This window comes from Medicago sativa, chromosome 2, assembly GCF_051527215.1.
Source record: "Medicago sativa cultivar Bolivia chromosome 2, Bolivia_mono, whole genome shotgun sequence".
Taxonomy (NCBI): Eukaryota; Viridiplantae; Streptophyta; class Magnoliopsida; order Fabales; family Fabaceae; genus Medicago; species Medicago sativa.
The window spans coordinates 1,382,969-1,404,906 of record NC_140750.1 but is presented as its reverse complement, the minus strand read 5'-3'; the positions used below and the strand labels follow the sequence as shown (position 1 = coordinate 1,404,906).

The 21,938-nt window shown below is 32.9% G+C and overlaps 3 protein-coding genes and 1 long non-coding RNA gene across 6 annotated transcripts in view; 3 read left to right on the top strand and 1 right to left on the bottom strand.

Annotated features, from left to right (window-relative positions):
* The window catches only part of LOC146943441 (F-box/FBD/LRR-repeat protein At4g00160-like), a 66,814-nt gene that overhangs the window by 4,290 nt on the left and 40,586 nt on the right, over nucleotides 1-21,938 (top strand). The gene's annotated exons all lie outside the window — the stretch shown is intronic.
* On the bottom strand, nucleotides 5,350-6,996 carry LOC146943449 (uncharacterized). Its single transcript, XR_015028097.1, has 3 exons — nucleotides 6,124-6,996; nucleotides 5,731-5,828; nucleotides 5,350-5,618 (listed from the first exon to the last, which is right to left on the bottom strand). It is a non-coding gene; the product is annotated as an uncharacterized LOC146943449 (long non-coding RNA).
* Nucleotides 10,896-14,420, top strand: LOC146943448 (putative FBD-associated F-box protein At5g44940). Its single transcript, XM_085741716.1, has 4 exons — nucleotides 10,896-11,825; nucleotides 12,054-12,188; nucleotides 12,290-12,555; nucleotides 14,084-14,420. Exons 1-3 carry the CDS (start codon nucleotides 10,971-10,973, stop codon nucleotides 12,539-12,541), a joined length of 1,242 nt encoding a protein of 413 aa, XP_085597842.1. The 5' UTR covers nucleotides 10,896-10,970; the 3' UTR covers nucleotides 12,542-12,555; nucleotides 14,084-14,420.
* On the top strand, nucleotides 16,258-19,388 carry LOC146943447 (F-box/FBD/LRR-repeat protein At1g78750-like). Of its 2 annotated transcripts, XM_085741717.1 has the most exons (4): nucleotides 16,258-17,230; nucleotides 17,438-17,572; nucleotides 17,685-17,950; nucleotides 18,998-19,325. In XM_085741717.1, the coding sequence occupies exons 1-3, from the start codon at nucleotides 16,376-16,378 to the stop codon at nucleotides 17,934-17,936; spliced, it is 1,242 nt and encodes a 413-aa protein (XP_085597843.1). In that variant the 5' UTR covers nucleotides 16,258-16,375; the 3' UTR covers nucleotides 17,937-17,950; nucleotides 18,998-19,325. The 2 variants fall into 2 exon arrangements, with proteins under 2 accessions (XP_085597843.1, XP_085597844.1); XM_085741718.1 differs by lacking the exon at nucleotides 17,438-17,572 and having other exon boundaries at nucleotides 16,275-17,230; nucleotides 18,998-19,388.

Below are 21,938 nucleotides of genomic sequence, written 5' to 3'. Positions count from 1 at the left end.
TCTTTCATTGGAGTACTTTTTTTTCTTCCCGTGAGTAAACATATACTATCAATGTCTTGTTCATATTAAAGTGCTTAATCATTCTGGTTTGAAAGTAAATGATCATTGCATGCTTGGTAGTTTTTGTTTTTGTTTTGGTCAAGGCATGCTTGGTAGTTATGTGGGTTTATATTGAGGGTTTGGTCTTATACGAAGACTTGGATGGTTTTTGAATAATATTCCCATACAATATTGATCAAGAGACTTTGGTTAATATTCCCATACAATATTGAGGTTTGGTGTTATACGAAGACTTTGATTAAGTTAGAAAAGACTTATATCATCTTATCTTAACACATTTGGTTTAATCTACCAATTATTGATTAAGAGTAAAGTGGACCATGTCAAATCATTTTAGTATAACTTAATATGCACCTGTCACACTGTTTCCAGGTAACATTTAATATGGGAAAGGATTCTTTTTTCCCACCATGGGAAAGGGAGGCCATTAACAGACACCAGCCGGTTTCAACCAGATACAATTAAAAAAATAAATATTCTTTTACTTACTTTATTCAATTATATGAGTTTGCTATTTCACCCCCTTACTTTACTGCAATAAAAAAGGATTTAGACCTTGCCTTTGTTACTCTTCATCTATCAAAATAAAGAATATCTCAATCCTCCATCGTGAATGATGAGTATGACCCATTTCATAATTTTTCTCATAGCTCAAGATTAACCCAGCTCTTTGCATAACAGTGGAGTATTATCAACATGTCAGCCACACGAGTTCCCTTCTTGTGATTTTGCTCCAAACACAACACCCATCTCTACACCTCATCCATTTAATTTTCCTCCAATCCTCCATTTTGAATACGCCACCCATCTCTGTAGTTTCCTCTAGCCATCTTCCTATCTTCAACCAAGACTACAAGGGATCGGAGGAGGAATTGTTGAACGTGTGGGGTCCTACGCAAGGGATTTAGGGTGGAGATTGAGTGACCGACAGTGATAGAAAAATATGTGTTCCAAACAATCACAATGAAGAGAAAATTAAAGGCATTGGTGTTAGTGGTGGTGCGTGAATTGCAGAGGTTGAAGATAGCAAGGTGGAAGTTATTCTTCTTTTAGCTGAAGAAGAAATAGGAACAGAAACCATTTTTATTTTTCTCTACTCATTTTTTTATATTTAATTTAGTGTCGGTTTCTTTTTATATTTTTGGTTTGAATTGAATTTATTAAATTTGAAAAACCAATTTATTTTTAATTTAAAAGTGTTAGTCTACCGGTTGAAAAAAAGTGCTATTCTACTAAAAAAATAATAATAATTTAAAGCATTAATCTACCAGAAAACAATTTATTTTTTGCTTTTAATTAATAAATAAACTATGACTCATCATTAGAAGAAAATAAACGGAAGCCCACATTCACAAACATAAAGGCCCACTATCAATTATAGATATAAACAATTTTCTGTGGGGTTAAATTTTTTGTTTGCCAAAAAGTTGTAAGAAGGTTGCCATCAACAGATCTGAACCATTCATTTAAAATAATAATATATCAATGGCTGAAACATCAACTTTCCCATCATGGGAAAAAAGAATCATTTCCCATATTAAACGTTACCCTGTTTCCATTATAGTATAGCTTAAAACATTGAAAGTCAAAATAGTGGGGATTCGAAAGCGTTTCGAGCAGGAGGAAATGACCCATTTAATGTTTGCACGTGATCTTTTGTTATTTGGGCAGGCCACGGATAAGCAGATGAATTGTGTTATTATTATCTTTAATCAATTTCGTCAGCTTCCTGGTAAAAAAGTGAGCAATGATAAAGCATCTATCATTTGTAGGAAGGGACAGGGTTAGTATAGCTAGATCAGTTATAGAAGTTGTTCCTAGTTATCCTATGATTACAATAGCCTTGCTGGAATGTTGTTTGAATGAGATTCAGATGCTTCAGCGGAACCTCATTTGGGATGATGATGATGATGATGATGATGACAGAGAAAAGCATGTGCATTATGTTAATTGGAAATGTTGTGACAAAACAGAAGGATTTGGTAGGGCCTGGCTTTCGGAATCTGAATGCAATGAATAATGCTTGTCTAACGAAGCTTGGTTAGGTTCTGAGAAGTGGCGATAGTTATTTATGGTGTACGTCATTAAAAGTAAATATGATAGAAAGGATTTAAACAAGGATATTGTGGTGGCTAAACAAATTGAATCCCGCTCTTTACCCAACTGTTTTCGCTCATTCCCAAAGTAAATGTCCAAAATACCCCTATGCATGTTAACTCACGCTAGTGTTAAATTTGCATGAGTTAACTTACGCGGCGTGACTTAAGTTACGCGGCGTGACTTAAGTTACCCAAAAAAAAAAAATACACTAAAACCCAACGTGAGTTAACTCACGCTAGTTATAAGTTTGCAAAAATCACATTGAATCCCAACGTGAGTTAACTCACGTTGGTTTCTTTCATTGCTACTAGTACATCCGTTCATGGTAGTGGTAGTAGTGGTACATTCATTCATGGTTGGTAGGGACCGCATGATTAAAATCATTTGATAAAATCATGTCATGGTTAGTGGGCAACAACAAGCTATACTCCTATTCGGCCATACACTTTCATTGGTAGTAGTTTGTCATAACAATATATACTACTATTCGGCCATACACTTTATCAAAATCCATTTAAGATATTAACATATATAAGATAAGATGTAAACCTACCCCTCTAGCACAGACAGTGATTGCAAGACTGAATCATGTAAGAAAATTAAGGGATTCAAACTATTAATCTAATTGTGCCGCTTAATGCAATATCACTGTCTTATATTTGTTGCCCACTAGCCATGAAAACCAACGTGAGTTAACTCACGTTGGGATTTCAATGTGATTTTTACAGACTTATAACTAGCGTGAGTTAACTCACGTTGGGTTTTAGTATATTTTTTTTTGAGTAACTTAAGTCACGCATCGTGAGTTAACTCACACAAATTTAACACTAGCGCGAGTTAACTTATGCTGCGTGAGTTAACATGCGTGGGGGTATTTTGGACATTTACTTTGGGAATGAGCGAAACTGTTTGGGTAAAGAGCAGAATTCAAACAAATTGATTCAAAGTTGTGGAAGACATTGGTGCAATTGTGGCCTAATATCACAAATCTGTCGGGTATGTGGAAACAGTGAGAGCCTAAATGTGGTGAGTGTCAAATATATCAGGTTTATTATACCTTTTTTGAGGGAGGTCTATAGAGATATCTCTTGCTGACTTGGTGGGTATCTTTGCTAATTTGAAGATAATTGATTTAAGTGGTTGGCTGGTCAGAGAGGTTCTTGGAATAATTGCAATTCCTCCTCCATCTATAGTTAATGGTGAGGATATGTGTGTTTGACCGGGTTCTAAAGTTAAGTGTATCTCCGCAAAGTAAAAGGATGACTTTTAAAAAGAGCCATCATCTGTTTAATATGTAAATACTTCATCCGTTTCAAAATACATGTCTAAGTCAACCACTTCACATATGTCAATGCACAATTTTGACTGTTAATATCTTTAATATTTGTATTTATACATTAGTTAAAAAATATGGTCAAAGTAAGTCAAATGAATAGTGCACATTGGAAAAATCGGACATGTATTTTTAAACGGAAGGAGTAATATATACAAAATAGTCATATTTGTAACAAACATTAAAAAGGGTTAAATTTAATTAAAAATATCGAAATACAACTTTAAACTATTATCATCATAGGCCTTCTATACAATTATAAAACATTGTTGTTAAACACTTTTCATATTCTAAACTAAAAATAAATATTAGTATGCAAAGTATATGTATGAATTGAGTATTATCTACATGTAATTACAAAGACAGATTTATGAAAGAAGCATGACTGAAATCTATTACAAAACTCTTTCTCAAGAAATTTAATACTACTATATTATTAGAGTTGCATTTGTAAAGAATGACTATCTTTTCCAAATACTCATTTGTAAGAATGACTATTAGTCTTTCTTACAAATTATTTATTTATTTAATTTTCTAAATACTAGAGTTAAAGTATATTTCATTTTTTTCACAAAAAAAAAAGTCTGTTCGAATCTGATGCGGTGCCAAGGATTTGTATCCTCTCATGATATTCATCCTGCCTTGATCTTAAAAAGAAGAGAGAGTTGAACCAAAAAGGCGGGAAAAGATCCACATCGGCGGTGCCAAACCCAAAAGGTAGTTTTTTTTTGGAGAGGCGCCAAAATCAAAATAGTTGAAAACATTTGAGAGCCAAAATTTGTTATTAGTTCACCTCGACACACGGGGCCAGCTGCAACCCAGGGGGTGCAGTCGAACCCCCTCATCTCTATGATTTTATACCAAGTAGACTCTAACCCGTGCAATGCACATGTTTTGTAGAATTTCGTATATAAATATTAATACTCTACTATAAAATGACTGCAAAGCACAACAAAAAAATGCAAAAACTATACCAATTTAAGCTATTAACTTTATTTTCTTATCAAATAATATTACCAGGTTGTGTTCCTAAATTTGTTCTTACTCAACCTTTATACTCAACTACATTCACGTTAAAAGAACAACTAAAATAAGCAAATTAAAAATAGTAAACATGTTTGAAAAGTCAAAGGGAGAAAACAAAGTAACATTATAATCCAGTGTAGTGATTTTTGCAAATAAAAAGTCAGAATAAACAACGGCAGGAAATATAATATATGAGAAACAAAGAGGCCAACAAAATTACACTAAAAAGCGAAGTTTCTAGTAATAAAATTATCATCTGAATCAGTCAAATGGAACTTTAATTTCGTTACACGTAGTAAGCATACACCAAGAAACTGATCCTAACCGCAATGACTTTTAAATCTATAAAAATGACAAGGAAAGGGAAAATAATAATAATAATAATAATAATATTAATAATAATAATAATAAAAAAAGAACTATCTTCGTAAAAGAATCGTTAATAATGAAAACAAATTGCTATAAGAAAAGGAACTTCTAAGGTATTTGTGACCTCTTTCAAAAAAAAAAAAAGGTATTTGTGACTTAAAAAAAATGTTTTAGTACGGTATATCAATTTTGGAAGCAACAATATTTCAATTTAAATGGAAGTGGCTTAGTGGTGAGACATGTATAGTGGAGCCATATGGTACTCGATTTTCGGTTTGAATCCTTAGAAAACCTTTTTTTTCATTAAAAAATATTTAGACCCAACAAAAAGGGCGGGATTAGGGTTAGGTCAGACTGTCCAACATTTATATATATTAAGATTAAGATTAAGACTAGTTCTCCTACCCGTGCTAACGCACGGGCATTTATAGCCTTTAATTTAAAAAATATAGTCCCAAGCCCAGCATCATATAGTAAGAAATCAAAATACAGTACATCATGACAAATCCAAAAAATTTAAAATGACGGTTCAAGGTTGGTGGAGTTATCAATGCAATCTCCACCTCCTTGTATACGACATTGGTTGTGTTATCAATACAATCTCCACCTCCTTGTATACTACCTTCATTTCCCACATGCCTTAGATTGTATTTTCCAGGAGCAATCGGTTTGAGGCCTGCTTTATCTGATGGCAAAGTTCTATTTTCTCTATGCGTTGATGGAGTGTCAACTACATTAAAGAGCATTGATCAAGGACTGCGACACAATTTGTCACTTTTATAGCAACGAAAATCACTATGCTACCTTCATGTTATTTAAAATTATGAATCAAAATTACATACCGTTGGTTTTGCGCCTTTTAGTAGATTCCATTTCTGATCAACAATGATCAAAAACACAGCCCGAGCTTATTATGACATGAGCAACAGTGTTTCACCCTCTTATTTTTTATTAATAATGCAAGAAATTAAGTGATTAGGATAACAAATATATCAGTGAATTGCAAAAGCACAGCACAATAGAATGTATGCATCGATTGTTCCACCAATTGGGATAGTGGATCGCACCAACTAATTATGAATAATTGTAGTTTTTAATGCTCCAACTCAACAGGATCATTTGAAGTCAGTTGAAAGGTGAACAATCCCACCATGTATACCAATTAAATGCCATGATTTTGATAAAATAGAAAATATAGATAAGAGGTGGGTTTATCTTCTTATTAATGTTCTAACCTCCAATTTCTGATCAAGTTTCCCGGCCAAAGCCAATAGAAGTGTCATTTTTCCAGAACTCGGAGGTCCCAAAAGCAACGTTATTCTGAAGGAGAAAAAAAGCAAATTGAAATAAGTTATATTTGTTCCAAACGTACATAGAGAAATCAATGAATGGAACAGTAATTGTATTGATACTTTGAAGGCTTTATTATTCCACTAATATCCTTGAGAATATTTAGATGTTGATTTCTACTTGGAAGCACATGAATGGATTTCAATAGACTCTTCAAAGTTAATTAAAATGTAAAAAAAAAAAAACCAGAATGTTTAGTTAGAATCCCCTTCAATATAAAAAATCACATAGTACGTTAGTAATATTTTTTAAAGTTAGTTCTTCACCTCTACTATATTAACCATGAAGTTAGTGATCAATTCCAACTCTGATATCATCCAATCAACAAAAAAAGGAGTAGAAACAAAGAAATCAGTATATTTCAAAAGCATCTCATTTAATGAATAAGAACGAAATATAACTTATGAACATCTCTTGAAAAGGCTCAATAAGATCATTAAAAAACCAGATCATTATTTGGATCACCGCAATAATAAAAAAAATAGAAACCATGAATAAAAAAGTTTCAGACTTTGGAGAACCACCTATCAACATTTGATATGAAAGCATAGCTTGGATGTTATTTTGGTGTGCCACGAACCCGCAACAGCAAGGGATGAAGGAGCATCAGGAACTCTCTGGCCAACGGGTTGGATTATAACTTGCATATGAAAAAATAAAAATTATGATAAGTATAATCACAATTATTTATTGGATTATAATTTTTTTTAATGTAGTGATATGATTATTTTAATACTAATTTATACTAAAATAGAAGTACTTTTTAAAACATATGAGAATTTATATTGATTTATATCGTAGATTTGTGTAAATATTTTAAATACAAATAATATAGTTTTCGGTGGATCCTATAATATTTAATAAGTTGAAAGATATACATCATAGTTTATCTTAATAATGCAATCATATAAGAAAATTCTTTTATTGTATCGTAGTGGTGTAATAATATGTTGTTTGGTTTTTTTATCTTGGAAGCTCATATTCTTTTCTATTATAGTTAGAGTCATTTATGCTTGATGTTAATGTTACTCATAAGAAATGATGCAATAAGTTCGAGTTAAGATATGATAAATTTTTGGTGGTTTTGTCTTTTTCATATTTAACCATGTTTTTCTAAATTAAGCAATGTGACCTAACTACTAACTTTTACGTTCCTATTTTTTATTTAAGGTCTCCTAATTTATTAAAAAGATAATCCTTAATTATGGTGTTAAATTAGCTTATTTTAAGGCCTCCATTTATGAAATTTTATTGACTTTTTTTGGTCAAAATTATTTTAGCCAACGGTTTGATTCACCTTTTTGTCACTTTGCTTAATTCATATTTTTGTTTGTCTATTTTTTTTTCAATTGATGTTTACGTTACCATGTTTATTTAATCATATATAGACATTATGTAGTAATAAAGGGTCCTATTCTTTGTAACTTATGCTTAATTACATTAATATTAGTGATTATTAGATAGAATAAGGATGAGAATTTTTTCTTTGAGTTGGTCAATCACAATTCTAACCTAAAATTACATAGCATATTAAAGAGAGTGAGACTTTTTTTTTGTGTCATATCAACACGGTTCTAGCTTAAAAAACATCTAAGCTTTCAAAATTTCAAAGGTACATTTCAATATTAATATGCTTTAAAGATCATAGATACATGTTCAACCTAAGACACTAACTTAAATGAATACTTTTTAGTAACCTTTAGAGGTAACACATCATCAATATTATAGCTTAAGATAACTCAAATACAAACACAAATAATTGCTCAAGATTTCACCACTCTCGTAGAATATAATACATGTACATGGCTTAGCGAGACATATGATTGCCTTTAAAAAATGGTTTTATCAGGGTTTGAGATGAAATTCCATGCAATATACAACCTTCTCCAATATCACGTAGTCAAATATTTGTCTTTATAAATATTGATCATAATTCCTAAAAAATGTCATCATGAGCTAGATAACAAACCAAACTAAAATACGCTCTATGAAAATGTGAGATGACCAAATATCCAAATCAATGTATAAAAGTATTTCAAAGGAAACTAAATACAAAACTAAATTTGAGAAAACAACTTTCATGTAAAGACCATGAACAAACTAATTTAAAAAATATATCACACTTCAAAAAAAAAATCAACTATTTTTAAATGGGTTTACAATAATAAATCATGAGGGAAAAAAACTTTGATTCAACTATCAAAAAGGCCATCAACAAATAGTTTTGAAAAGGAAGAAAACTATTAAAATAAACTAATAGATATAAAAGTACATCTTAAAAATTCATAAGACATATAAGCAAGAGAAACCTCACTCACATAAAAAAAATTGACACCATTAGCAATCACACCTCTCTCTATTATTATGGATAAAACCTGAAAATAAAACTGCATTAGACTAAAAAAAATAACGTGTTTTTTTATATATAACTTTCTATGCTATATATGTGGCATATATGAACTTCTTTTTGAGAAAACATATCATCCAATTTATGGACCAAAAATGTAAATCCAAACACAAAATAAAGGAAAGGAAAGTAAAAGGAGAATCACATCACCTTAACAAAGCAGAAAAGCATAAATGATCATGGTAGTAGAGCTGGGCAATCATGCATATATATAAGATAAGATGGGGAAAGATTTTATTGGAAAAATTAAAACATTTATTTTTAGAGTTTCCAATCTAATCAATAGAATTTATTTGGATAGCATAATCATTTTAATGTTCATATAATGTTAGGAATGACTTTTCATTATTTTGGATTTCATGAACCAAAATAAAATGGCCATAACGTTCATTTTAGAAGGCTAGAAGTTATAGCATGCTGACAACCCTCTTGCTTACCAATTAAACTATTAAAAATTAAAACGTTTTGAAGCTGAATCATTCACATTCCTCCAATATATGCGTTTTTAATGTTAGTAATGAAGGGAGTTTTGAATATGAATCAATTGTTGTGAATTGTGCATGCAATTAATATGGAACAAAGAATCCTTGGCGCCAAGAGAGGTAGGATTAGGGTTGTCAATTTTTCTTAACATTGTTATTAGTATTAGAAATAAGTTTGATTAAGATTATCTTATATATTTCTCTATTTGAACCCCCTCAAATACTAGCTTTGCACCAACTCTCTTTTGTTTCTAGATAGACAAATAACTATTTTGATCGTTGGATGTGTGGGACACTAATACTATGAGTTTTAAATATATTTAAATTCAAAACATATTTCCAATGACCCTATCATTGTAATTTTATGGATTAAATTGAACAATAAAAACATTTTTTTTTGAAAGAACAACAAAAACACTTTTAAAGACTAAATTAACTATTTAAAAACAAATTTGAGGACTAAAACGACTAATAAAATAGACACATGTAAATTTATTCGTAATTTCGATACATCCGTAAATTAATATAACAAAGGAAGTAAACATTCAATGATAAAAAATTGGATAAATACATACTTTGGTCCCTTAACTTATTTTTGCGTTTCATTTTGGTCCCTTAACTTTAAACTGTCTCAATTTGGTCCCATAAGCATCTCTCCGCATACCAAAGTGGTCCCTTCCGTTAGTTTTTTTAAAAAAAACGTTAACTTTGTATTTTCTATTATTGAAAAATAATTTTAAAAAAGTTAAGGGACCAAATCCCCTTCAAATCCCCTTCTTTTTTCTCTCGTGATTCTATCTCTCCTTCTTCTTCTCCATTATTTTGTTCCTCATCTTCTTCTTCTTCTTTTTGGTGTTCTTCACCATCTTCATCTACCTTCATCTTCTTCATCACCTTCAAACCAATAAAACCCATAAATTATAAACCTTTTCTAAAATATCCATATTTTTTTTCCATCAAACCAATCTCTGTTAAATCCTTCTGGTTCCTTCCTTTCTTCATAATCAAAAAAGCAAAAAAAAAAATTCCGGCCTCTCTCTATCTCTCCCATGTTACTGTTGCGTGTTTTTTTTTTGTTGTCAAATTTGACTTTCATTGTTGTTGGGCAAGGCTACATAGTTGCTATTAGACTCTAATTAGTGAAAACACAACAACGATTATATCTCATCTAATTTCAACGTGCCCATTTGGTTTCAATTGATATGTGTCCGAATTTTACTCGAATCTAGATTTTTGTTTCGATATGAATTGGGGTTTTCTGATCTCGATTGGCTGCGATTCGGATTTCGTTGCTTTAAAGTTGTTTTTCTGGGTCACAAATTGGGGTTTTAAGCTTTTGTTCTAGCTTCACGGTTTCACTCTGATTCTGCGTGATTTTAGTTTCTGGGTCAGTAACGACCCGACTTTGTGGGTTTAGGAGATACTGTGGGTTTGGTTGTGTTCTTGGCTCTATGATTTTGTGTTATGTGATTATGGTGTGAATATAAACTAGGGAAGAAGATGGAACAAAAAGAGGAGTAAAGAGAAGATGAAGAACAATAGTGCAAAAAGGAGAGGATGAAGAACACCAGATCAGATTTTAATTGAATGAATTTTAATAATTTAAAATTATTTTTCAATAATAGAAAATACAAAGTTAACGTTTTTTTTAAAAAACCAACGGAAAAGACCATTTTGGTAAACAGAGAGTTACTTGTGGGACCAAATTGAGACAGATTAAAGTTAAGAGACCAAAATGAAACGCAAAAATAAGTTAAGGGACCAAAGTCTGTATTTACCCTAAAAAATTTGAACGTTACGCCACTGTCCACACATATTCACAGCGCTAACCCCAAATTGTGTAATGGAGAAGAACGAAGGAATGCGGCGGCGACGGAGAGCGGTGGATAGGATAAGCAGGTTACCGAACGACGTTCTTTGCCACATCCTCTCTTTCCTCACCACCAAACAAGCTGTTAAAACAAGTGTTCTTTCAAAGAGATGGACCGATCTCTGGCTCTCTGTTCCCAATATCGAAATCAACAACATCTTGATTTATAGCCTTAAAACAAATAACAGATTCAACGACTTTATGAATTCAATTTTGATCTCTCGAGACAACGCTGGTACCCCTTTCAACTGTTTATCCCTCGAAATTAGATATGGTAGCCCTCATTTTGCTTATAAGATCAGTTTCCCCAAGGTCCTCAAATGGATCCACTTTGTTGCTAAACGCGAACTCCAACATCTTAGTCTTGATCTAAATCTGGATGACTTTGATGACTGTGATAATGAGTATGATGTTGATCAACACTTCTTATTCAAATTGCCTAATAGCGTCTTGAACTGCAGAACCCTTGTTAGTCTCGACCTATGTCACTTCCGTATCGAGCGTTTTTCTTCCACTGAAATTGGATTGCCCTCACTCAAAACTCTTGAATTGAGTGACGTTAACTTTGATGGAAATTTTGCGTTGTTTTTATCAGGATGTCCAATTCTTGAGGATTTACAATTATTTGAAGTATACTTGATGAATACTGAGAACTCTTATACCCAGTTTAAAAGCTTGAGTTTATCGAAATTGACTAGAGCGGATATTACTAATTGTATTTGTTACTCTTTTTCGCTGAATGCACTTTCTACTTCCGAGATTCTGTGCTTGGATACATTCAGGATGCACACACAAGAATACCAAGTCTACGAGGAAGTCTACAACAAGGTTTGTTTGTTTGTTTGTTTTATTATGAATATATGATGCATGAATCTCTGTAGCGCAGACAACCAACACATGTTATTGGTATCAGACATCTGATTGCATTCACTAACTCATCTTTTCTCATATTATTGCTGGTGTTAACATTTCAGTGCCGTGTCCTCAATTGATTCATTTTCTTTTTTCTTTGTGGAATTTCACCCTAATTTCTTAGTGTCTTTCTACATAATTTAGGCAGGTCATCCCTTGCGCCCATATGATGATATTCCTATTTTTCATAATTTGACCTACTTGGATCTTCAGCATAGTGTTCATTTGGTAGTACAAATTCTCCACCACTGCCCTAAGCTTCGAAATCTCAAATATAAGGTTTGTTAAGTTTAATAGCATATTCAATTTATCTTTTCTTAACACACCTTTATGTATTTTTTTAACACCCCTCTGTGATTTGTTTTGTGTGCAATAAACAGGGGTTATCCGCGCATAACGAAGAAGATGATCAAAAGAATTGGGTGGAGCCAGAATCTGTTCCACAATGCCTTTTATCATACCTTAGAATTTGCATTATTGGATACGATGAAGGTCTACAAAGTCAACTTATGTTAGCAAAATATATTTTGAAGAATGCAAATGTTTTACAAACCATGATAATCTCCAGTGAAAGTGAAAAAAGTAAATTGTCCGAATGTCCAAAGGCCTCTGCAACATGTCAACTTTTGTGATACACATAAACTATGTAAGTAGTAATTACTCTATGCTGCCTGCTGTTTCTTTAGCTTCTGCCATGCCACTGCTAGATTTGGTGGTTTGAACTGTGAGCTGTTATGAAAGTCATAACTTTGTCTCCTTGCACTACTTGTCTACCTGTTTTTTTAACTTGCGCAAGACTTGAATTAGATCAATTCCTATCCATTTTCTGTGCACTTGTATGCTAAAGTCAGACTTGATGCATAACCACATGGCAAGAGGAATGAAAGATTAGATAAGTAGTTGTTTTCTTCAAGAAATCTTTGTCTTTCTTTTGGCTATATGTTAATTTTTGGCTAATACACTGACTGATCTGTAAACTGTTGTTTTCTTTCAATGATTTTGCCTCAAAGATTGTACAAATAGCTCAAACAATGAGGCTCTGCTGGGATAAATCTTTGTTTTCATAATGTAGTGTTTGCCAAATTCAAAGAAATTAGGTTATCTTCTATTCTAAAGATACTCTACATGCTTACCAACCTAATTGATCACTTATTTTCGTCGTATCATGTTCCCTCATTCTCCAACAATCAACATCCTCAGCCGCCAAGAAACCTCCTTGTTTTGACGGTGAAATATCCTCACCTGCCCTTGTGACTGAGCATGCTCCAGATCCCTGTTCTTACAGTTGCTTCAAATGTCACTCTAGCCCTTCAACAAAATTTTGTTGCTGGATACCCAGTTTTAGAACAGTCCACACATATTTTTTCTTAACAAATTTTGTACGGTGTTTAGCGATGGAATATTGCGGTATTTGTTTACCTTTCAAATTTGCTTTTTGGAGTAATTTTGTGCATTATGAAATGGTTTTTACCACCAGGCTTTGATTCTTTTGGTTCTGATACACTTTCTGGTTTCAAACGTGGTATCTCTGTGAAGGACATATTGTTGACAAGTTGTTGCAATTTACCTCTGCGTGTTTAATTTTGGAATTGTTGAAGGCGGGAGTAGTTTCTCATTAACCTTAAAAGCATTAGTTGTTGCATAAGATGATTCAGGTTCCCTTGATAAAATCATGAGTTTTGGTAGCTTAACTTTTTTTTCTTTCTGTGACTAATTTGGTCACTTAACTTGCTTTAATGTCTTAATACTTATTTTTTTCTTCTGTAAGGCTTCAGCAGGCAGTGATTTCCAAAGAGAAATCTTACTAATGGAATTTTTATGCTATTAATTTCTTTTGTTTTACTTGATAGTTTATGGTATTATGTAATGGCTAATGCTAATATCCGGCTTGTTTTCACCCTCACTGATTAATGGTCAATATATATGTAATCAGGGTCCCACACACATTTGTGGTGTCCAAATAACATCACTATGTTTCTACTTTAATCACAGAACAATTTGTAAAGTTAGAGAAACATGTAATATATTGTACTTGTGTTGGATGCCAAGTTTATATGGAAAAATTAACATCAAAATTATTAAATATATGCAATTCAATTAACATATATATATATATATATATATATATATATATATATATATATATATATATATATATTTTATTTTGAATGCAGATTTGGCCCTCTGGAAATAGTCGAGTCTCTCTTGGTGGTCACTTGAATTTGAATGCAGATTTGGGCCTCCGGAAACTGTCGAGTCTTTCTTGGTGGTTACTTGAAAGTTGAAAGATAAGCTCTTGAGGATTTTGCACCGAAGCATGGTTTTATGGATGTTTTAGATATTTTTGTGAAAATCTTGTCAAATAGAATAGGATTTGCTTCTGTACTCGTCAAATTCCGTAATGTTTAATTTCATGAGTGAGCCGCTTTGTTTTCACTAATATTGCTTTTACAATACTTTTGGGATTATAAACTGCTACACCTAATGCAGTATCGTCATCTCTTTTACCAATTGGGGTAATAGTCACTTTGGTCCCTGAATATGTTAGTCATTTTAGTCCTTCATTGTATCAAAATTTCAAAATAGTCCTTGATTGTGCATTATGTTAGTCAAAATAGTCCTTGACACTAAAATAACCTTTCAATGTTCACAATAACTCTTTTCATATAGGGACTAAAATGACAATAAACATGTACTTATTAAGGACTAATATGACAATAAGTAAGTATATTGAAGGACTAATCTGACAATATTAATTAAACATTTTAACATCAAGGACTATTTTGACTAACAAAATGCATAATCGGAGACTATTTTGAAGTTTTGATACATTGAAGGACTATTTTGACTACTCATTACAATTTCAGGGACCAAAGTGACTATTACTCCTTTTCCAATTGGTGTACTTTCTTTTATTAGTCCAACTATTGTAAGCATTGCTTTAGAATTTGTTCCAATTTGCACCGGGCTTGGAAAAGATAGGATTTTAATTACATTTTGGAGCACTTTAAAAACAAACCGTCTGCTTGGAAATCAAAGCATTTATCATTTGTAGGAAGGGTTGGTATAGCTTAATCAGTTATAGAAGTTGTTCCTAAACAAACTGATTCAAAGTTGGGGAAGGCGTTGGTGCAATTGTGGCCTAATATCAAAAATCTGCCGGTTACGTGGAAACGGTGAAAGCCTAAACGTGGTGAATGTCAAATATATCAGGTTTACTATTCCTATTGGTGATTGGAAGATAATTGAAATTTAAGTGGTTGGATGGCTGGTCACGGAGGTTCTTGATAGAATAATTGCAATTCTTCCTCCATCTATAGCTAATGGTGAGGATATGTGTGTTTGGCCAGGTTCAAAAGTTAAATGTATCTCCGGAAAGTTAAATGTATATACAAAATATACAAAAAGGGTCATTATCTGTTGGACCGTCAATCTATCCTTAAGGGCACATAAGCCCTTGAGAAGGGCTCATGCGCCCTCATGAAGGGCTTCTGTAGCCCTAGGCGCATCCCCCTAAGGGCGCCGTCTTGACAAGCTTCTAGAAACATCTAGAATGCTCTAGAGTGACTTAGGGCCCAAGCTGCTTGGGCCTTAAGTCAACGAAATACAAGCCCATGAAGGGCTTAAATACCACCCTTAAGATCATTCTCAAGGCATCTAATAAACTGTATAAACCATAGATTCTATTATTGTACTTTTACAAGTACATCTGTTTAATCAACAATGTCAAAATAAAACTTTAAACTATTATCACTATCAATCTTCTATGCATTTATAAAACATTTTTGTTAACATATTCTAAACTAAAGATAAATATCAGTATAATAAGCATATTTGTCAATCATGTATTATTTACGTGCAACTTCAAAAATTAATCTCTCGAACCGAGTATGACTACAATGAAAGTCAAAACTCTTTCTCAAAATATTTAACATTACTATATTATTAGAGCTAGATTCAAACATAGAATTAAGTTGGAAGAGAGTCTTTATCATATTATTAAAGTGCTTTGGAGTAAAAATAACTATTTTTTTTTTATTAAGTAGCCTAGTGGCTAATATTTACATTTTTCTATGTAAATAAGCAAGGTGTTCAGATTCGAACTCCAACCCTTGTATATAACAATGCATGTCCATGCCAACTGAGTTATGCTCACAATGACAAAATAACTATTTATCTTTTTTATAAATTATAATTATAAATTTATTTATTTCTAAATATCATTGTCAAATCCAAATAGTTTTTTTTTAGAGGCGCCAAACGCCCAAACTTAAATAGTTGAAAACGTTCGAGAGCCAAATTTGAGAGCCAAAATCGATAAATTGGTTTTGTATCTAAAAATAAATTTGAGAGCCAAAATTTCTTATTAGTTTTCAGCTCGCCTCACACACACACACACTTTACCGAGCAGCCATAACCCTAACCCCAATCGTTGATGCGCAACTTACAACCCTAGTTGTGTAACAATGAAGAAGATAGAAGAAATGCTGCGGCGACGGAGAGCGGCGGATAGGATAAGCAGTTTACCGAACGACGTTCTTTGCCGCATCCTCTCTTTCCTCTCCACCAAAGAAGTTGTTGGAACAAGCGTTCTTTCAAAGAGATGGACTAATCTCTGGCTCTCTGTTCCCAATATCGAATTCTCCAACATCTATATTTATAGCAAGAAAACTAATTACAGGTTTAACAAATCTGTGAATTACATTTTGGATTCCCTATACATCGCCGGTACACCTTTCAACAGTTTCTCTCTTGAAATTGGATACGGTAGCCCTCATTTTGCTTATAAGATCAGTTTCCCAAAGGTCCTCGAATGGATCGACTTTGTTGCTAAACGCGAACTCCAACATCTTAGTCTTGATCTAAATCTGGATGACTTTGATGACTGTGATAATGCGTATGATGTTAATGAACGCTTTTTATTCAAATTGCCTAAAACTATCTTGAACTGCAAAACCCTTGTTGGTTTAGACCTCAGTCACTTCACTTTCCCGAATTATTCTTTTTCTTCCGATGAATTTGGATTTCCCTCATTCAAAACTCTTAAATTGAGTGATGTTAACTTTGATGGAAATTTTGCCTTGTTTTTATTGGGATGTCCAGTCCTTGAGGATCTCACATTATTTCAAGTATGGTACTCTGGGAATAATTATACCCAGTTTAAAAGCTTGAGCTTATCGAAATTGATTAAAGCGGATATTGATGACTGTAATTGTGACTCTTTTGCGCTGCATGCACTTTCTGCTGCTGAGTCTCTGTGCTTAGATACATTCAGGATGTACACACAAGAACGCCAAGTCTACCAGGAAGTCTATCACAAGGTTTGTTTTAATTATGAATATGATGCATGCTAATGCTATCTCACATATTGTCGGTATCATACACCGGACACTCATCATCTGATTGCATTCACTAACTCAACTTTTCTCAAATTGAATAAAATACATTGTTGAAACGACGTGATTCATTCTCTTTTTTTCTTTGAGGAATTTTACCCTAATTTCTTAGTGTCTTTCTACATAATTTAGGCGAGTCATCCCCTGCGCCCATATGATGATATTCCTATTTTTCATAATTTGACCTACTTGGAGCTCCAGCACAGTGTTCATTTGGTAGTACAAGTTCTACACCACTGCCCTAAGCTTCGAAATTTCAAATATAAGGTTTGTTAAGTTTAATAGCATATTCGATTTATCTTTTCTTAAACACCTTTATGCTTATTTTAACACTTCTCTGTGTTTTGTTTCGTTGTATTATTCCGTGTGCAATAAGCAGGGGTTATATGCGTGTGTGGAAGAAGATGATCTAAAGAATTGGGTGGAGCCAGAATCTGTTCCACAATGCCTTTTATCATACCTTAGAACTTGCACTATTGGGTACGATGAGGGTCTACAAAGTCAATTTATGTTAGCAAAATATATTTTGAAGAATGCAAATGTTTTACAAACCATGACAATCTCTAGTGAAAGTGAAAAAAGTAAATTGTCCGAATGTCCGAAGGCCTCTGCAGCATGTCAACTTTTGTGATACACATAGACTATGTAAGTAGTAATTTCTCTATGCCGCCTGCTGTTTCTTTAGCTTCTACCATATCACTGCTAGATTTGGTGGTTTGAACTATGAGCTGTTATGTAGGACATGACTTTGTCTCCTTGCACAAGTTAATGAATAACAATATTTAAATTATTTTCTTACTACTTGTCCACCTGTTTATTTTTTTTATCTGTTTATTTAATAACTTATGTAAGACTTCAATTAGATCAAATGATTTTGCCTCAAAGATTGTACAAATAGCTCAAACAATATGAGGCTCTGCTAGAAAAAACTTTGTTTTAATAATGTAGTGTTTGGCAAAGTCAGAGAAACTAGGTTATCTTCTTTTCTTAAGGATACTCTACATGCTTACCCACCTGCTTCTGCTATTGATCACTCTGAGCCATTATTTTTACCATATCGCACTCCTTGTTTTGACTGAGCATCCGCCAAATCCTTGTTCTTACAGATGCTTCAACTGTCACTTTAACCCTTTCCCTCCCGCTTATTCTCCTGCTGCTTCCTATCTCACATTCTGCCATCCACACAATTAGAGTTGCTTGCTCCTGATCTATCCTTTTGAAGTCTTTGTTTTATATTTTTGTTGTTGCTTGTGCTAATCCTTGCTGTAATGGATACCTGGTTTTTAGAACAGTCCACAAGTATTATTTCTTGACAAATTTTGTACAGTGTTTAGTGCTGGAATATGTTGATAGTTGTTTACCTGAGTTTTGGAATAATTTTGTGCATTATGGAATGGTCTTTAGACCCAGGCTTTCATTCCTTTGATTCCGATACACACTCTGATTTCAAACGTGGTATCTCTGTAAAGGACAAACTATTGCCATGTTGTTGTAATTTACCGTTGTTGCATGCTCAGTTTACCTTTGTTTTACTTAATAATTTACGGTATTACCTAAGGGCTAATGCTAATAGTTTATGGTATTATGTTTCTTCTTTAATCACAGAGCAATTTGTAAAGTTAGAGAAACAAGTAATGTGTATTAAATAGATGCAATTCAATTAACATTTTTTTTTTAATATTTTGAATGCAGATTTGGGCCTCTTGAAACAGTCGAGTCTTTCTTGGTGGTTACTTGAAAGGTGAAAGATAAGCTCTTGAGGATTTTTCACTGAAGCATGGTTTTATGGATGTTTTAGATATTTTTGTCAAATTCTTGTCAAATGGAATAGGATTTGCCTCTGTGCGCTTGTCAAATTCCGTCATGCTTAATTTCATGAGTGGGACACTTTGTTTTTAGTTTTTACTAATATTGCTTTTGCAATACTTTTGGGATTATAAGCTGCAAGACCTAATGCAGTATCAGCATCTCTTTTACCAGTTGGTGCACTTTCTTTTAACAGTCCAACTTTGCTTTAGAATTTGCTCCAATTTGCACTTTACAATCATCTATCATAGATGAGCTATAGATATTTCTGCTGCAACATTTTTTCTTGCTTCCATAGTCTTTTCTGAATCAAGTATTTTAAATATGTTAAAATCTTGTTATCGATCCATAGCTTGAAAAATGCAGTCAACATTTTCCTGGTTCTTGAATCTTTTGATTTTAAAGGAGTTACAGGAAATGGAATATCCCCTACCTCTTTTATGGATTCTTCTATTGTCCAATCTGGTTGTCGTGAGCTAATTTGTATTTGGATATCAGTTGAACTGATTGCCAATTATCCAACCAGATATAGCATTCTCATTCTTGCGTCTCTTGCTGCTAATTTTCTTATCGGTGGTTGGCTCATTCACCAGGACATTATTTCCATAGCATTGTGAATTAGTCTTTGTCCAATGTCCACCTCTAGGACATGTGTATTGCTTAGGCTATCCACTCTGCAATTTAAATTCTATCATAAGCGTGCCCCGATGATACAATCACGGGATCCCTCGTTAGTCTTTAGTTATAGTGGTTGATAAGGTAATGACTCATTATATCCACCACCACCTTCACATAGCCATAAGAAAGTTATAGTTAGAAACTTCTCATTCATTAGTTATTAATTGTCATCACATTCTAGAGAGTAAATGGCTGAAGCCAAGGCATCAATGGTTGGTTGCATAAGTGGATCATCTCTAGCTATAGTAACAGGTGGCAGTAACCTCCAATAAGAAGAAATCATTTGACTAGGTATAATGGTTGGCACTAAGTTCTTGGATTCTTTCTTTTCCTCCGCCGATTAACCTAAGAAAAAGGAACAACTTTAGCAGCCATGCTTGATTAACCAGCGACCATAGCATTACTTTCTAGTTATTACAATTCTTATCCTCAAACGCAAATGTACATACCAAAGTGTCATTTATGCATGATGGAGCCGACTTGCAAGAGGCATCAGCTGCAGAAAGTCCTTCATATTCTTTTTGAGCACTCTTTGAGAATCCAGGAAAGCATATGTAGCTGGTATAGAAACTTCACAGTGCAGGGGGTAGAGTAGGTGAACTAAAGATTCTAACCATAGAAAACTTCTCCAAACATGAGACATGGAAGATATGATCCATTGCAACTTTTAAGCTACTAAACCAATGGATTCGATAATAGGGAAAGGTTCAGGATTAAGGAGTCGACTACTTATTACACACTTATTACATGGACATGCTAATAATAAAGTTGTTACCTACAAATGAACAACTAACCATTGGAGGAATATCAATTTAACAATGCTAGGAATACCAATATAATCAATAATAATTTTGGATAAGTTACATTTCAGAAGTGTAAGTAACACTCTCTTTGTAGCACTTTCTCTGACATTCATTCTCTTGTTGAGTAAAATCCATGTGGGTGCCACACTTTAAAAATGGATCCCACATAAAGTGGTGAGACTCACATGAGTTTCACCCAATAAAATAGTGAATGTTAGAGAAAATGCTAAAAAAAAAAAAGGTTCCGAACATTTCTTGTTACATTTATATCACTGCATGTCACTCCTCGTGATTGTTGTCTTGTAATAATCTAAATTATTGTGTTTATATATAATGTGCAAGAAATACAGCCTCTAATAATAAAACTAAAATATGACAAATCTTCAAAATGCTTATTGAAATTATTCAACTCATCCACTTTGCATCTATCTCAAAAATACATTATTGAGACCAGCAATCCACTTGATGACAACTAATAAACCATAAGTTTCATCATGTAAATAGTTTAGTTGGTAGCTCCATAGACAATAGATTGTAAGGTCATGAGTTTAACTCTGAATTATCCACTTCTCCACACTTATAGTATGTGAATCTAACCATTAGATTACTTGACAAAAAAAACATAGCATCACCCCACTTCGATATTTCAAAGGTAACCGCATGATTTTAACACTTATAAAGCTCTCATCATGATATCTCAAACACATATTTATCTTCACCTTATTGTCAAAGAATGTCGCACCAACATTACAAGGAGTGAAGCTATGAACAACTATGCGGTAGTTTGGGCTACCCCAATTTTTTTTTATTTGTATAACTAAGTTTATTTTATATTTAGCTATCCTAATAATATATATCTAGCCACCTTAAATAAGTTTTTTTCCATCATGAATTAGGAAAACGAAAAAGAAAGTAAAAATATTTTCCCTTGTTTGATAAATTTGTTTCATCTTATTTTTTTTTTTGATACTTTTGGACTTTTTATTGGTTATAAAGAGAGTTTTGTTATCAATGAAAACCGTCGATACATGATTTAAAAATAAAACGGATAATGAATTTTGGTAGACATTGCTAATCAGATTAATATAAAGTCAATTGTAGATTGTAGATAAATTTGACCATTTTGTCATCGAACTCAAACAAAAACAAATTTAAATAGTTATTTTTAGTTTTTATTTTCTCGGTGTCACTTTAATTTAAAAATTATTAGCTTCGCCTTACACATCAACCATGTGTATCCTTTAATTTTGTCCATTGTCATTGATATACACGTTGTAACTCAATTCCATCTAAAAGTTTTTTTGAGGAATTAGTCACTTTAGTCCCTGAATGGGGAACGATTCGTC

Coding starts and splice junctions, on each gene's coding strand:
- LOC146943448 (XM_085741716.1), top strand. CDS start 10,971: ATGGAGAAGAACGAAGGAATGCGGCGGCGACGGAGAGCGGTGGATAGG. Junction 11,826..12,053: donor ACGAGGAAGTCTACAACAAG/GTTTGTTTGTTT, acceptor TACATAATTTAG/GCAGGTCATCCCTTGCGCCC. Junction 12,189..12,289: donor TTCGAAATCTCAAATATAAG/GTTTGTTAAGTT, acceptor TGCAATAAACAG/GGGTTATCCGCGCATAACGA.
- LOC146943447 (XM_085741717.1), top strand. CDS start 16,376: ATGAAGAAGATAGAAGAAATGCTGCGGCGACGGAGAGCGGCGGATAGG. Junction 17,231..17,437: donor ACCAGGAAGTCTATCACAAG/GTTTGTTTTAAT, acceptor TACATAATTTAG/GCGAGTCATCCCCTGCGCCC. Junction 17,573..17,684: donor TTCGAAATTTCAAATATAAG/GTTTGTTAAGTT, acceptor TGCAATAAGCAG/GGGTTATATGCGTGTGTGGA.